The sequence below is a fragment of the Carcharodon carcharias genome, chromosome 8, assembly GCF_017639515.1.
Source record: "Carcharodon carcharias isolate sCarCar2 chromosome 8, sCarCar2.pri, whole genome shotgun sequence".
Taxonomy (NCBI): domain Eukaryota; kingdom Metazoa; phylum Chordata; class Chondrichthyes; order Lamniformes; family Lamnidae; genus Carcharodon; species Carcharodon carcharias.
In genome coordinates, this window is record NC_054474.1 from 112,419,721 (window position 1) to 112,436,339 (window position 16,619).

General features: G+C 45.6%; 1 protein-coding gene across 1 annotated transcript; it reads left to right on the forward strand.

Annotated features, from left to right (window-relative positions):
- Positions 1 to 997: 997 nt before the first annotated feature.
- On the forward strand, positions 998 to 13,462 carry LOC121281480 (inter-alpha-trypsin inhibitor-like). Its single transcript, XM_041194425.1, has 6 exons — positions 998 to 1,037; positions 1,119 to 1,255; positions 3,980 to 4,071; positions 7,678 to 7,895; positions 12,794 to 12,967; positions 13,345 to 13,462. The coding sequence occupies exons 1-6, from the start codon at positions 998 to 1,000 to the stop codon at positions 13,380 to 13,382; spliced, it is 699 nt and encodes a 232-aa protein (XP_041050359.1). The 3' UTR covers positions 13,383 to 13,462.
- The last annotated feature ends 3,157 nt before the right edge of the window (positions 13,463 to 16,619 follow it).

Here is a 16,619-nt window from a genome sequence, read left to right on the forward strand (position 1 = left end):
GGTCGCTATTCCCCAGAGGTTGGTATGAATCAGTTCTGTATCCTGTTAATGGGCAGATGGAGGCCCTGCCCAATCATCCATGCCGCCAGCAGGTTTTCACACCGGTCCAGAATACGTTTGGACCAATGTGACATGCCACTGTCAGACTTACGAGCAAGGAGGCCTGGGACACTTCATGGAGATCGGAAGGGAGGATGGAGGCCTTTAGCGAGCAGACCCTGGACCACCATGTGCAGCATTGGCTGAATGGAGTATCTACGACGCGGATCTTCTAACTTCAGGGCCTTTCCGGAGGTTCGGTTTCCATCTTCAGGGCCTTTCTGGAGGTTCAGTTTCCATCTTCAGGGCCTTTCCGGAGGTTCAGTTTCCATCTTCAGGGCCTTTCCGGAGGTTCCGTTTCCATCTTCAGGACCTTTCCGGAGGTTCAGTTTCCATCTTCAGGGCCTTTCCGGAGGTTCAGTTTCCATCTTCAGGGCCTTTCCGGAGGTTCAGTTTCCATCTTCAAGGCCTTTCTGGAGGTTCAGTTTCCATCTTCAGGGCCTTTCTGTAAAGGTGGATCATCTGATGCCCGGCATCTTTTATACAGGGTGCCTGGAAATGATGGTGGGTTGCGAGCCATCCAGCCTGGCCCTGTCGTGCTAAGCATCGGGAAACCCCCAACTACATCACTAATTATGCCAATGCCGTGGCAATGGCGCAAATTCCCAGCAACCTCCATGAAGGGAAGCTCTCCCTGATCCCACACCCGCCATGGGACTTAGTCCTGTTCTAGAAAGTTCCACCAATGGAATCCAGGAAAGATGTGTATGGGTTTGGGAGTTGACAAGGATTTGGGAGAGGAAAGGGAAGTTGGTAATTTGTAAGGACAGAGGCGTGTAACCAAACAAAGAAATGATTAAACAGTCAGTGAATTTGTTTTCCAGTTTTTGAAGTCACTGCAGATATTCGAATAATCAAAACCAACTACCATGAGTATGCTTTTATATTGTACGACAGAATGAAGGGGATCAACCAGACAAAGTCAGTGGCCCTGTACGGTAAGAGATTCTACACCTGCTCTTTCATACATCATTTTCTAAGTTTGATTCTGGAGTTTTAACTGAATGCTCATCTCCCAGGAAGGACAAGGAAGCTGAGAAAGGAAATCAATGAACAATTCAAACAGTTTGCATTGAAACAAGGGATTCCAGAAGACCTGATTCTATTTCTGCCTGAACGAGGTGAACACATTGAGGCCCTGAGCCTCATTATACCTGTAATTTATTCTCAGTCATATACTATTCTATAAGTAAATATCTCAAACCACTTGTTTAGTTTTCAGCAGCTTAAACATTCACTCCCTCCACCACTAACGCACAGTAGCAGCAGTGTGTACCATCTACAAGACGCACTGCAGAAACTCACCAAGGTTCCTTATACAGCACCTTCTAAACCCACGACCACTACCATCTAGAAGGACAAGGGCAGCAGATGGGAACATCACCGCCTGGAAGTTCCCCTCCATGCCACTCACCGTCCTGACTTGGAAATATATCGCCTTCGAGGTAAGGACTCCATCCCATTCTCCCAGTTCCTCCACCTCTGTCGTATCTGTCTGATGATGCTACCTTCCAAAACAGCGCTTCTGACATGTCTTCCTTTTTCCTTAGCCAAGGGATCCCTCCCATTGTGGTTGCCAGGGCCCTCAACCGCGTCCAACCCACCATCTGCACCTCTGCCCTCACTCCTTCCCTTCCCTCCCAGAACCATGATAGGGTCCCCCTTGTCCTCACTTTTCACCCCACCAGCCTCCGCATTCAAAGGATCATCCTCCGCCAGTTCAGCCAACTCCAGCATAATGCCACCACCAAACACATCTTCCCTTCACCACACCCCCCCCCACCCCCCGCCCCCGGCAGCATTTCTTAGGGACCGTCCCCTTCAGGACACCCTGATCCACTCCTCCATCACTCCCAACACCACATCCCCTTCCCATGAAATCTTCCCAAGCAATCGCAGAGGGTACAACACCTGTCCCTTTACCCCCTCCCTCTGCAACGACCAAGGGCCCAAACACTCCTTTCAGGTGAAGCAGTGCTTCACTTGTGCCTCCTTCAATTTGGTCTACTGCATTCGCTGCTCCCAATGCGATCTCCTCTACATTGGAGAAACCAAATGCAGACTGGGTGACCGCATTGCGGAACACCTTCAGTCTGTCCGCAAGAATGACCCAGACCTTCCTGTCGCTTGCCACTTCAACACCCCACCCTGTCCTCATGCTCACATGTCCATCCTTGGCTTGCTGCAATGTTCCAGTGAAGCCCAACGCAAACTGGAGGAACAGCACCTCATCTTCCTAAACAGCACCTAATCAGGCACTTTACAGCCTTCCGGACTTAAAATTGAGTTCACCAACTTCAGACCATGAACTTTCTCCTCCATCTTGACCCCGTTTCCAATCCAATTTGTTTTTCCGCAATGGCCCACACCCACCCTCCTCCCACCCCCACAGGGCCATCTGTCACTTGTTCTTACGTTTTGCTTTCACAGAGTGCTGACCCTTGTTCTGCTATTAACACATTTTACCATCTTACCTTAATCAGCACCTTCTTAGTCTTTAACATTGCCATTAAGACTCCCTTTGTCTTGTGCCATGATACCTTTGTCAAAACTCTCCTGAGTTTCCTACCTATTCCTGACCTACTTTGCCCCCCCCCCCCGCCACCGCCCCCCCCCCCCCCCCCCCCAAAACCACCAACACCCCCACCTCTTAAACAGTATAAAATCCATCACATTTCGACCTCTCTTCAGCTTTGAAGAAGTCATTGGGACTCGAAATTCTAACACTATTTCTCTCTCCAGAGATGCTGCCAGACCTGCTGAATATTTCCAGCACGTTCTGTTTTTATTTCAGATTTCCAGCAACTGCAGTATTTTGCATTTATCCTATTCCACAAACTTTTATAATAATTTCGGTTCAAAACAGATAGTGAAAAAAAGATATAAAAGGAGGTAGAGTTAGAGAGAGAGAGATAAATGAGAAGAAAAGAGACAGACAGAAGTGAAAACATTTGACATCAGTTCATCTGTTTCTAACATGATTTGGAATCTTTGGGATCTGATTATTACACTGTAGTTAGATGAGGAGGTTAATTCAGGCCTTTTATCGCCCCAGAACCTCCCTGGATTTTAGTGAACATTATGAATGGCTGATGTTGGATTGTGTTTACAGACATGCTTCTAACTGTTTGTCTATCCTAACAGGAGCGTGTGTTCCATGGGAGCCCATCCCAGACTCACCCGTCAAGGTGAGTCAACCCTTCATTCTCTTCCTAAATAATAGGCCGAGATGACAGAGGATGTTACAAGTTGAGTATCCCAGGATTCAGTGCATGGCATATGTACTGAGTGGAGTGTCCAAGGGATTAGTGATGGGAGTTGTACTGAACGGGCAGACTGGTCCTGTGACTGGTACTGGGGAGATGTAAAAAAGAGGTTTGATAAGGGTAATATGGTTGATGTTGCGTATTTAGACTTTCAAAAGAAACTTGATAAAGCACAGCAAAATGGCAATCAATTTAAGCTCATTGGTGGGGAAGCTTTTTGAAATGTTGATCCAGGAAAAATTTAACATTCCCTTACAAAAATATGGATTAATTAAGGAAAATCAGTATGGATTTGTTAAACACAAATTCTGGTTAACTAACTTGATTGACTTCTTTGATGAGTTCACAGTGGATTGTTGAGAATAATGTGGTGGATGTGGTATATCGGGACCTCCACAAAGTATCTGATGAAGTTCCACATAAGGGACTTTCCAGCAAAGTTGAAGCCTATGGAATGAAAGAGACAGTGCCATCATGGCTATGAAAATAGAAACAGAGTGGTGGTGAAGGGTTGTTTTTTGGACTGGAGGAAGGTACACAGTGGGGTTTCCGAGGGTCAGTCCTAGGGCCACTACTTTTCATGATATGTATTAATGACAGATTTGGGTTTACAGGGCAAAAGTTCAACATTTAGAGATAACACAAAACTTGGAAGTTTTAGCAACTTTGAGGAGGATAATGATGGACTTCAAGAAGATATAATCAGGCTGGTAAAATGGGTGGACAAGTGATAGTGAAGTGCAAAGTGATTCATTTTACTAGGAAGGATGAGGAGAGATAACATTAAACAAAGGACACAATTCTAAATATGGTGCAGGAACAGAGGGTGAAGGTGGCAGGGCAGGTTGAGAAAGTGGTTTAAAAGGTACCAGGGGTCTTGGGCTTTATATATAGAGGCATAGAGTATAAAGCAAGTTAATGATGATGAATCTTTATAAAAATCTGCTTCAGCTGGAATATTGGGCAGAATTTAACAGAGCCCCTTGCAGTGACATGTTGGCAGGGGTGGGCCGGGAGAAATAGGCGGGATGCCCCGAGCCTGACTCTCGGAGAAGTGTCCCTCCCGCATTTAGTGAGGGGCCGGAGGGGCCCGTCTTGGGAACTCCACCCACTGGAGATAGAATGTCAATTAGGCTTGTTAAAGACCAATGAGACCAACTATCACTGAGCCACTGCGCCTTAATGGTGCTCAGAGATTTAGCTGGCCTCAGATGGGGTCTCCCATGCTCTCAGAGCTGCTCAGCAAACAGGTTTGCCAGCGGCCTACCAGGGGGTCCCATATTCACAGGCACACAGTGCCTGATTGAGGAACCCAGCATCAGGGAGTCAGGGGCTGCTGAAGCCAATCCCTGCCCTTGCATCCTACTCCCCTACTCCCCTTCCTGAGACCCCCACCCCACCCCACCCCACCCTCACTCTCACTCAATCTCTCTCCAGGCCTCCAGTGATGATGATCCCTGGTGAAGGCCTTGCTGAATTACCGGCAGCAGCCACTACTACTCCCAGTGGCACTGCTGGTACAGGAGAGATGCTGGCCTCTGATTGGATGGCAAATTTTGGGGGCTGGCTTCTGATTGAGTGGGAGCCCGATGCAGTCTAGGCAAATGTCAGTTCTCTAACCATGTCACCTTAACTAAATTCTGCCAATTGTGTCCAATTATGAACACCGGATTTTAGGAAGGATGTGAATGCTTTAGAGAAGGTGCAGAAAAGATTAACTAGAATGGTTTCAGGGATGAGGGACTTCAGTTACATTGATAGATTGAAGAAACGAAGGTTGTTCTCCATTAAAAAGGAAAGTTGAGAGGAGATTTGATAGAGGTATTCAAAATCATGAGGGGTGTAGACAGGATAGATAGAGACTGTTCCCATTGGTAGAAGGATTGAGAACCAGAGAACACTGATTCAAGGTGATTGACAAAAAAAAGCAATGGAGACATGAGGAAATCTTTTTAATGCAGTGAGTGGTTAGGGTCTGGAATTGCTCTGCAGTGATGTGGTGGAGGCAGATTCAAGTATGGCTTTCAAAAGGAAATTGGATTAGCACCTGCAGAGCAGTGAATTATTCTTGCAGAGAGCTGACAGAGCCCTGATCAACAGTAACCACTTTATGGGCAGAATTTTCTACCTGCTCGGCGGGTGGGCCCGACCCAATCTCTGGCAGGTGGGGAGATGACCCTGCCAGAGAAGCAGACCCCGCTGCCATTTTACGTGGGTGGGCCAATTAAGGCCCGCCCAGCGTGACGTCCGGCAGGAAGCGCTAAGCGCTTCCTGTGTAGGCGGGGTGTGTGGAGGATTCCCCAAAAGTGAGAGTGCGATCTTTTGCTGACACTTTTAAAACCATTAAAAATTAGAGAAAAGAAATCCTTAACATGTCCCCCTCATATGACAATGTTCATAAATTACACTAAAACTTTTTTAAACCGTTTAAATCCCTACATGAAACCTCATCCCGCCAGTGGATGAGGTTTCATGTTTTTTCAGCAGCCCGGCGGTTTTGCTCTCTTCTCCTCCAGTTCTCTGCCCAAAGGTAGCTCCGACCCACAGCACCATGATCTCCAGCACAGGCAGGTCCTGAATCCACACAACTGGAAGGGGAATCAAACTCCATACAGTTAGCACCAATCTGATCCACACTGGCTGCCCAAGAATTCTGAGTTGCTGCTGCAACATGCACTTTTACATGAATATTATAATCCAGAGAGAGATGGTAGGGGCTCCAATGTTCTTTCCATGGCTGACCAGGAATCTCTCCCACTCTTACCACCTGTCACTGGCGTGGTTTGGATGGATTTACAGGTTGATACTCAATCTGTTTGGCGGCATAATGAACACATCTGCCTGGGTCATCATATCCTGGAGTAGGACTTGAACTCAGATTTGGTTTCAGAGGCCAAGCAACACAAGATCTCCTCTATAATATTGAACAAAGAGCAAAGAGCAAAGAAAAGTACAGCACAGGAACAGGCCCTTCGGCCCTCCAAGCCTGCGCTGATCATATTGCCCGTCAACTAAAACATTTTGCACTTCCGGGGTCCATATCCCTCTATTCCCATCCTATTCATGTATTTGTCAAGCTGCCTCTTAAACACCACTATCGTACCTGCTTCCACCATCTCCTCTGGCAGCGAATTCCAGACACTCACTACCCTCTGCGTAAAAAACTTGCCCCGCACATCTCCTCCATAGTTTTCTCCTCTCACCTTAAATCTATATCCCCTAGTAATTGGATAAGGGACAAGAAGCAAATAGTGCTGGTGAACGGCTGTGTGTTTGGACTGGAAGGAAGTAAACAGCGCTGGTCCCCAGGGGTTGGTTGGAAGCTCCGCTCTCTTTGATTATTATTAATGACATAGACTTGGGTTTTCAGGGCAGCATTTCCCTGTTTGCAATGGAATGAAGCTTGTAAATGAAATGAGGAGGAGTCAGGAGCAGAGTTCAGGAGGACACAGGCAGACTGGTGAAATGGGCAGACACACTGGATGAAGTTTAACATGTGAACAGTTGGTGATACATTTTGGAAGGAACAATGAAGAAAGGCAATATGAAGTAATTCTCACAATTTTAAAGAGGGTGCAGGAACAGAGAGACCAGGGGCTGTATGTACACAAATATTCCCAGGTAGCAGAACAAGTTGAGAATGTTGTTTAAAATGCATATGGGAGCGGTTTGGTTTATCTCTAGAGGAATAAAGAACAGAAACAGGAATAGTGCAGAGAGGTGAACTGAGTGAGGTGCCCAGGAACCAATGCTGTGAAAAGCAGTTTAACTGAACAGATCACATGGTAAGTTTGTGTTTGAATTTGTTTGTCTCAGACGTTTCCTTAATCCAATTGCCTGAAAGAAATTCTAATAACATTTCTATGAAGTTTGTCGGTGCTCTGATTACAGCTGCTTTTGAACACCAGATTGTATATTATGCAACTGAATCCGGAAGCACTATGAGCTTAGACTAAACAAAACTTTCTTCACATTTATGGTGCCCATATGATTACTGATATGTTTTCTCCACCCCTCTCTCTGTACAAGGATCGTGCACGGAGAACACTCGGAGCAGAAGATGAGGAAGGGTCTGCCTTTGGGATCCTCATGAACACAACTCGCAGCGCAGGTGGGAACAGTGTGGGATACAGTACTGAGTACAGCAATGGGTACAACACTGGCGATATTACTGAGCGCAGAATAGAATACAGTACTCAGTGAAATATTGTATACAGCACTGTGAGAGTAACTGTGTGAGGATCACTTCTGATCCCTGGGTTACTGGAGTCTGAGTGGTTGGGGCCCTAAATGACCAGTTATGTTTTTGGAGGTTTTATGTAACCATCGATAAATTAATCTTGTCTCTATCTTTTTCTACAGAATCCTGCAAACTGATCCCTGATGCTGGTCCCTGCTTTGGTCGTGTATCCAGATTCTACTACAACCACACCTCGATGACCTGTCAGAAGCTTAATTATGGAGGTTGTCTTGGAAACGGGAACAATTTTAAAACGGAGCGGGAGTGTTTGCAGACCTGCCGAACTGTAGGTGAGGTAACAAACTAAAGCAGTGAGTGTTCATTCCCTCATTCCTACATTGTGTGTACATTCCTGTGTCTGAGTCTGTGTACATTCCTGTGTTCCTGCAGTGAATGTACATTCCTGTGTTCCTGCAGTGAGTGTACATTCTTCTGTTCCTGCAGAGAGTGTACATTCCTGTGTTCCTACAGTGGGTATACATTCCTGTGTTTCTACAGTTGGTGTACATTCATGCCTCCAGACAGTGAGTCACGGATCAATTACCGCACAGAAGATAGTCATTCAGCTCACCAGTTTCATGCTAGCTTACTGTAGAGCAATCCAATGAGTCCCATTCCCCTGTTTGATCCCTGTAAGCCTGTGAGTTTATTTCACTCAAGTACCTGTTCAATTTCCTTTTGAAATCATCCATCATCTTCACTTGCAGCAGCCTCACAGACAGCAACTCCAGCTCATTACCACTTGCTGCATAACACAGCTCTCCCTCACATCCCTCTACATCTCTTCCCCAAGACCATTCATGTGTGTTTCCTGGCCCTATTAGCATCAGCTAATGGGAAGAGTTTTTCTTTGTTTACCTGATCGAAACCTGTGATAATTTTGTCCACCTATATCAAATCTCCCCTCAATCTCCTTTGTCTCAAGAGAACAATCCCAGCTTCTCCAATCTAACTCTGTGACTAAAATCCCTCATCCCTGGAACATTCTGCTAAATCTCCTCTGTACCATCTCAAGGGCCTCACATCTTTCCTCAAGTGTGGTGACCAGATTTGGATGCAATACTCTAGTTGTGGCTGAACAAGGGCTTTATAAAGTTCAACAAAACTTCCCTGTTTTTGTACTCTGTAACTCTATTTATGAAGTTCAAATTCCATATACTTTGTTAATTGCCACCTTTGAAGATCCATGCACATCAACCCCTAGGTCCCCTTGTTCCTGCACAGTGTTTGGAACTGTGCCATGATGTCAACGTTGTCTCTCCCGATCCATTCTGCCCAAGTACATCACCTCACACTCACGCATTCAATCCTCCATTTTTCTGCTACCCTATCTATATCCCATTGCAGTTGAGTGATATCATCCTCACCATCAGCCACATTTCCAAGTTTAGTATTATTGGCAAATTATGAAATTTTACTTTGTATTCCAAAATCCAAGTCATTTATATACGTCAAAAAAGTTGTGGTCCTACACTTCTCTTCAGCTCTGAAGAAAGGTCATACGGACTCGAACGTTAACTCTATTTCTCTCTCCACAGATGCTGCTAGATCTGCTGAGTTCTTCCAGCATTTTCTGTTTTTGTTTAAGATTCTGAAAGGCTTTGACAAGATAGACACTGAGTGGTTGTTTCCCTGGCTGGGGAATCTAGAACATGGGGACACTATCTCAGGATAAAGGGCTGTCACATTTGCCACTCTCCCGTATCCAGGGAAGTTTGAAAGATTACAGTAAGCCCTTCCACTATCTCCACCCCCAGTTCCTTAGCAAACTGGGATGCAAACCATCCGTACCAGGTAACTTATCCATTCTAAGCATAACCATCCTTTCCTATAAATCTTTCTTTTCAATTTTTCACTCCATCCATTGCCACTACCATCTCTGCTTCTACCAATATTTTGTCAGCATCCTCTTCCTTAGTAAACATTGAGACAAAGTACTCATTATGCATTCAAACCTTACCCTGTGTCTCTAAGCATGGATCACCCTCCTTGTCAATAATAGGACCCACTCCATCTCTTACTGCCCATTTACAATTTACATGCTGGTAGGGTTTTTTGGTTCCATTTACTGCCATTCTATTCTCTTTATTCTCTCTTTGCCAGTCTTATTTCTCTGTACACTTCCCTTTTCACATTATTGTATTTGGCCTGGCTCTCACTAGAAGAATTCATCTAACATGCCTCATTCTTCACACACAGCAGGGAGACATTGACATAGTGGTAACATCACATGGTGGCATGGATTCAAATCCCACCATGGCAGCTGAATGTCAATTCAATTCATTCATAAATCTGCAATATGAAGTTAGTCTAAGTAATGGTGGCCATGAAACTAGTGTCGATTGTTGTAAAAACTCATCTGGTTGACTAATGTCCTTTAGGGGAGGAAATCTGCCATCCTTTCCCGATCTGGTCTACATGTGACTCCAGACCCACAACAATGTGATTCATTCTTAACTGCCTTCTGCAATTGCCTAGCCCAACTCAATTATCCCAAATCACTACAGAAAGTTTCAAATCAGAGTCACACCATTACCTTCCCTCGGGTAATTAGGGATGGGCAACCAATGCTGGCCTTGCCAGTGACACCCACGCCCTATGAAAAAAATACACCCTTTTCTCATGTTTCATCATATTCTTTATCTCCATCACAGGTGTGTACCTATCAATCAAGGGGCACAAGCTGTGTGAATATCAATCGGGACACAGCAATCTGTGTGTATATCGATTGGGGCACACCAATCTGCATGTATATCGATTGGGGCACACCAATCTGTGTGTATATTGACCGGGGCATACCAATTTGTGTGTATATCGACCGGGGCACAGAAATCTGTCTGTATATCGACTGGGGCACAGCAATCTGTCTTTATATCGACCGGGGCACAGCAATCTGTCTGTATATCGACCGGGGCACAGCAATCTGTCTGTATATCGACCGGGGCACAGCAATCTGTGTGTATATCAATCGGGGCACACCAATCCATGTGTATATCAATCGGGGCACACCAATCTGTGTGTATATCGATTGGGGGGACAGCAATCTGTGTATATATTGGCTGGAGTGCACTAGTCTGTGTTTATTCTCAATTGGGGTACACCAATATTCATCTCTACCTGGGCACAGTCTGTATCTGGTTCGGTATCCAGTAAGTCATCACTATATGCATTCCTGAAAATCGTCACTTTAAGTGAATCAACTTGATGTGAATCATGGTTTCCCATAGGAATCAAAAGCTGGAGTTAGATTCCACAGGATGTTTCTCACCCAGAAAAAAACAACATACAATCTTTAAAACTGTACCAAATGTGTGCAGGATTCTACATTTCTCACTGAAATAATTAGCAAAATATCATAAATCACTAAATATAAAAGAAATGCTGTAAAAATTCAAATTAGATAACACTCAACAGTCTCTTACTCTCTCTTATTAAAATAGAAAATGCTGGAAAAACTCAGCAGGTCTGGCAGCATCTGTAGAGATAGAAACAGAGTTAACATTTCAAGTCTTCAGCTCTGGAGAAGAGTCACACAGACTCGAAACGTTAACTCTGTTTCTCTCTCCACAGATACTGCCAGACCCGCTGAGTTTTTCCAGCACTTTCTGTTTTTACTTCAGATTTCCAGCATCTGCAGTGTTCTGCTTTTGGTCTCTTCTTAGGCAGTCCCAAGGGTGACGTGTTGTCACTCCAGCTCAATGGATTGGAGAGATGTTTTACCCTTTCAGAGATGCTTTGAAGAAATCCCTAAAGTGTTTCAATGGAGTTGGCTTCGAGTGATTTGTGTCTTGTTTTTTGTTTCAATGATGCACACAGGCAGTCGATATTGTCGCTGAGCTAACTTTGTTGATAACACATTTTGCTAACATGAACACATATCGGCAGTATCTGGACCGTATCAAAACAGGATACAACCTGTGCCACCTGATCTTCAACCCTCAGGTCAGGTGACCTATTGAGTACAGAGTACTGTATAGTATCTACACTACCACAGTCAGCTATTACCATGACAATTTGGAGCCTTGATGCTGGGCATGTTGGCTTGGGGGAAGACCCAGCTGTTGCGCCGTAGGGCGTAGCCCAAGCACTCGAGTAATATGGACTGCTCGCTCTCCAGCCTCAAGACTTCCTAAAACATCCAATTTCACAGCTAGGCTGATGGCTTCTCTTGCTTTCTTTACAGCAGTAGGCACAATACCACTGCCTACTGGCCGTTACTCACTCATGTTTAAAAATGATTTTAAAAGCCTCACCCACAGCAAAACTCCAAATTTAAATTAAATTAAAATCTTCCAACTTTTTGTTTGAATAAAACAACTTTATAAGTGATTTAAAAGTCTCATCCAAAACCCTGGCTTTGGATGCCTCTGTTTCTTAAATACATCATCAATGTTGCCTTGAATACAGGACCACAGGCTACAGAACAATGGCACAAGACACAATGACACGCAAAACAGGAGAACACGTTATGGCAGAGATCAGCACTAATAACAAGGAAACAGGACATTAAACAAATACCACTTTATTGCGAATCCACCTAAATCGGGGCATCTTAAAACAAAGACTTATTGTATGTCAGTCTGAGTGTATATCAACCAGGGTACACCAATCTGTGTACCCTCAGTCAGGGTACATCAATCTGTGAACACCCTTGGGTGGGGTGCACCTCTGAGCAGATGCGTTACAACTCAATGGACTGCTCCAAACAAATGGGGGACAAAAGCTGCACAACACAAATGGGCGGGGGCAGGTTAAAAAATTTCGTCCAATTCCTGCCCTGTTGCTCCTCACGGACATTGTTGTGCTTTTCTAATGATGTAAAGGCACCAATCACTCATAAGGGGGATTGGATAGACATGCTGTGCATTCATTTCTTTAGATTAGGCACACGGGAATATATTTACAAAGGTATAAAACTGGAAGACACATCAGCAGCAGAGGTGTGTGTGTGTGCGCGCACTCAAAAGCAAAAATGAAACTAAAACTAGATTGCATGACACACTTCCTTTCTAGTGATGTCATGCTGCAACCCCTTGGAGGCTATTACAACAACCTTGTGCTCAGTTAACCTTTATGTCTATGTCTTGACTGTGAATATGTCAGCATGCCATTCCACCATGGAAGCTTCACTCTGTTTAACTAGTCTTTGTGACTCAATTTCCAACATGTCTCTGTTCCTCTGTTGCAGCTGCCTGCAGATTGCCTATAGAAGCTGGCCCATGCAAAGCGATTATTAATCTCTGGGCATTTGACTCGGTAATTGGTAAATGTGCTCCCTTCCAGTACAGTGGATGTCAAGGAAATGGCAACAAGTTCTATACCCAGAAGGAGTGTGAGGAGTACTGTGATGTTGTCCCAGAAGGTACTGCATATGTTCCTTTGACTCTCTGTCCCAGCTGAACCCTGATATATTTCTACTGGGAGTAACTCCATCTCCTAATCACTTCCATTTCACAGGCTTGGACATGGTAGAACTCACAGCAACCAATCAAAGTTCTACTGGTGGCTGAAGTAGGATAGTCAGAACACACATGTCCAAGGGTAGAAATCGAGACAGAAATAAGAAGCTTCTTACCTTAGACGGGATGGGGGCTAAATATTGTGAAAAGGACAGAGTATCCCTGAGAGTTAGAGGGAAGGAGAGGACAGAGAGAAACTGCTCTATGCTTCATATATTGTTACACTGTGGCACTAACCTATAACAGACCATGAGATAACTGTTCCTATTCTCTTTTCCAGGAGAGGATGGGCTTCTGGATGTTCCAAAGAAAGTATAGCCGGAAATAAAAGAAGAAAAACTTGAGAGCGATGATGGAAATAGTCATTAAAGTGATGACTTAACATGATCCATAAGACACATCATATGGGCCTGAACCTAAAGGAAAAAGGGAGGAAGTTTACACAAATTCAGGCTCAATATTGTGATGATGATTTCAAATATATTGATCAATAAAACTGCATAATCAAATAAATCATTAGTCTCCAGAATGTGGATTGTTAAATGTGCAATGTTCTGTTTTACACAAGGAATTCCCAGGTCCTCTGACAATTTTTTTGTTTGTCGATGGGATGTGGGCATCACTGGCAAGGACAGCATTTATTGCACACCCTCACTCCCCATCCCCCACAGACACACAGTCTCATTCCCCTCCCCCCACAGACACACACTTTCAATCGCCCGCACACAGACACACTCTCTCACTCCCCACCACCCCACGGACACACTCTTTCATTCCCCACTCCCCACAGACACACTCTCTCACTCCCTCGTCCATAGACACACTCTCTCACTCCCCACCCCCCTCAGACACACCCTCTCATTCCCCACCCCCCACAGACACACACTCTCATTCCTCACCCCCACACAGCCACACACTCTCATCCCCCACACCCCCACAGATGCACTCTCTCATTCCCCCAACACACTCACATAGGACTAGGCCATTCGGCCCTTCGAGCCTGCTTCGCCATTCATTATGATCATGGCTGATCATCCAACTAAATAACCTGCTCCCGCTTTCTCCCCATACCCTTTGATCCCTTTTGCCCCAAGAGCTATATCTAACTCCTTCTTGAAAACATAATGTTTTGGTCTCAACTACTTTCTGTGGTAACAAATTCCACAGGCTCACCACTCTCTGGGTGAAGAACTTTCTCCTCATCTCAATCCTAAATGGTCTACTCCATACCCTCAGACTGAGACCCCTGGTTCCAGACTCCCTCCGGGAACATCCTTCCTACATCTACCCTGTCTAGTCCTGTTAGAATTTTATAGGTTTCTATGAGATCCCCTCTCATTCTTCTGAACTCCAGCGAATATAATCCTAATCGACTCAGTCTCTCCTTATATGTCAGACCCGCCATCCCAGGAATCAGTCTGGTAAACCTTCGCTGCACTCCTTCTATAGCAAGTACATCCTTCCTCAGATAAGGAGACCAAAACTACGCACAATATTCCAGGTGTGGTCTCACCAAGGCCCTGTATAATTGCAGCAAGACATCCCTGTTCCTGTACTCAAATCCTCTCGCTATGAAGGCCAACATACAATTTGCCTTCTTTACCGCCTGCTGCACTTGCATGCTTACCTTCAGCGAATGGTATGCAAAGACACCCAGGTCTCATTGCACATTCCCCTCTCTCAATTTATAGCCATTCAGATAATAAATATGTCTTCCTGTTTTTGCTACCAAAATGGATAACCTCAGATTTATCCACATTATACTGCATCTGCCATGCATTTGCCCACTCAATCAGCTTGTCCAAACCACACTGAAGCATCTCTGTGTCCTCCTCACAGCTCACACTCCCACCCCGCTTTGTGGCATCTGCAAATTTGGAGATATTACATTTAGTTCCCTCATCTAAATCATTAATATATATTGTGAATAACGAGTCCCAGCACCGAACCCTGCGATACCCCACTAGTCACTGCATGCCATTCGGAAAAAGACACGTTTATCCCTACTCTTTGTTTCCTGTCTGCCAACCAGTTTTCTATCCAACTCAATACGCTACCCCCAATCCCATGCGCTTTAATTTTACATACCAATCTCTTATGTGGGACTTTGATGAAAGCCTTCTGAAAGTCCAAATAAACCGCATCCGCTGGCTCCCCCTCATCAACTCTACTAGTTACATCCTCGAAAAACTCCAGTAGATTTGTCAAGCATGATTTCCCTTTCATAAATCCATGCTGACTCTGTCTAATTCTGCCAAAGTTTACCACCTGCTCAGCTATTAAATCTTTTATAATGGACTCCAGAATTTTCCCCACTACCGACATCAGGCTGACTGGTCCATAATTCCCTGTTTTCTCTATGCCTCCACTCAAAGACACACTCTCTCATTCCCCCTCCCCACCACTCACAGACACATTCTCTCATTCCCCCACCCCACACTCACTGACACACTCTCTCCTTCCACACCCCACACTCACAGACACATTCATTCCGCCCCCACAGACTCACAGACACACTCTCTCATTCACCCCCTCCCCACACTCACAGACACACTCTGTCATTCCGCCCCACACTCACAGACCGCCTCATTTCCCCCCCTAAACTCACAGACACACTCTCTCATTCCCCGCCCCACACTCACAGACACACTCTCTCATTTCCCCCCCACACTCACAGACACATTCTCCCATTCCCCCCACACTCACAGACACACTCATTCCCCCCCCACACTCACAGACACACTATCTCATTTCCCCCCCACACTCACAGACACACTCATTCCCCCCCACACTCACAGACACACTCTCTCATTACTCCCCCACAATCTTAGACACACTCATTCCGCCCCCTTGGACTCACAAACATACTCTCTCATTCCCCCCTGACACTCACAGACACACTCTCTCATTCCCCCCCAAAGAATTTCTCTTTCCCCCCCCCACAATCACAGACACCGTCTCTCATTCGCCGCCCACATTCACGGACGCACTCTCTCTTCCCCCACCCATGCTCACAGACACACTCTCTCAGCTCCATCCCACACTCACAGACACACTCGCACACTCCCCCCCAACACTCATAGACACAGTGATTCCACCACCCCCCCCACACTTACAGACACACTCTCTCATTTGCCCCCACACTGACAGACACACTCATTTAACCCCCCCCACACTCACAGAGACACTCTCTCACTCCCACCCCCACACTCACAGTCACACTCTCTCATTCCCCCCACACCCTCACAGACACATTCATTCCACCCCTCCCCCACACACACAGACACACTCATTCACCCCCTCACACTCACAGACACATTCATTCCACACCGCACACTGGCAGACACACACTCTCATTCACCCCCACACTCACAGACACACTCGCTCATTCACCCCCCCCACACTCACAGACACATTCATTCCCCCCAAACTCACAGACACACTCTCTCATTGCCTGCACCACACTCACATACACCCTCTCTCATTCCCACCCCCCACACTGATAGATACACTCATTTCCCCCCCACCCTCAAAAACACACTCTCTCATTACCCC

Excerpts from the sequence above, each read along its gene's own strand:
- LOC121281480 (XM_041194425.1), top strand. The coding sequence starts at position 998 with ATGAAGGGGATCAACCAGACAAAGTCAGTGGCCCTGTACG. Across the intron at positions 1,038-1,118 it reads AAAGTCAGTGGCCCTGTACG|GAAGGACAAGGAAGCTGAGA; the intron begins GTAAGAGATTCT and ends CTCATCTCCCAG. Across the intron at positions 7,896-12,793 it reads GCAGACCTGCCGAACTGTAG|CTGCCTGCAGATTGCCTATA; the intron begins GTGAGGTAACAA and ends CCTCTGTTGCAG.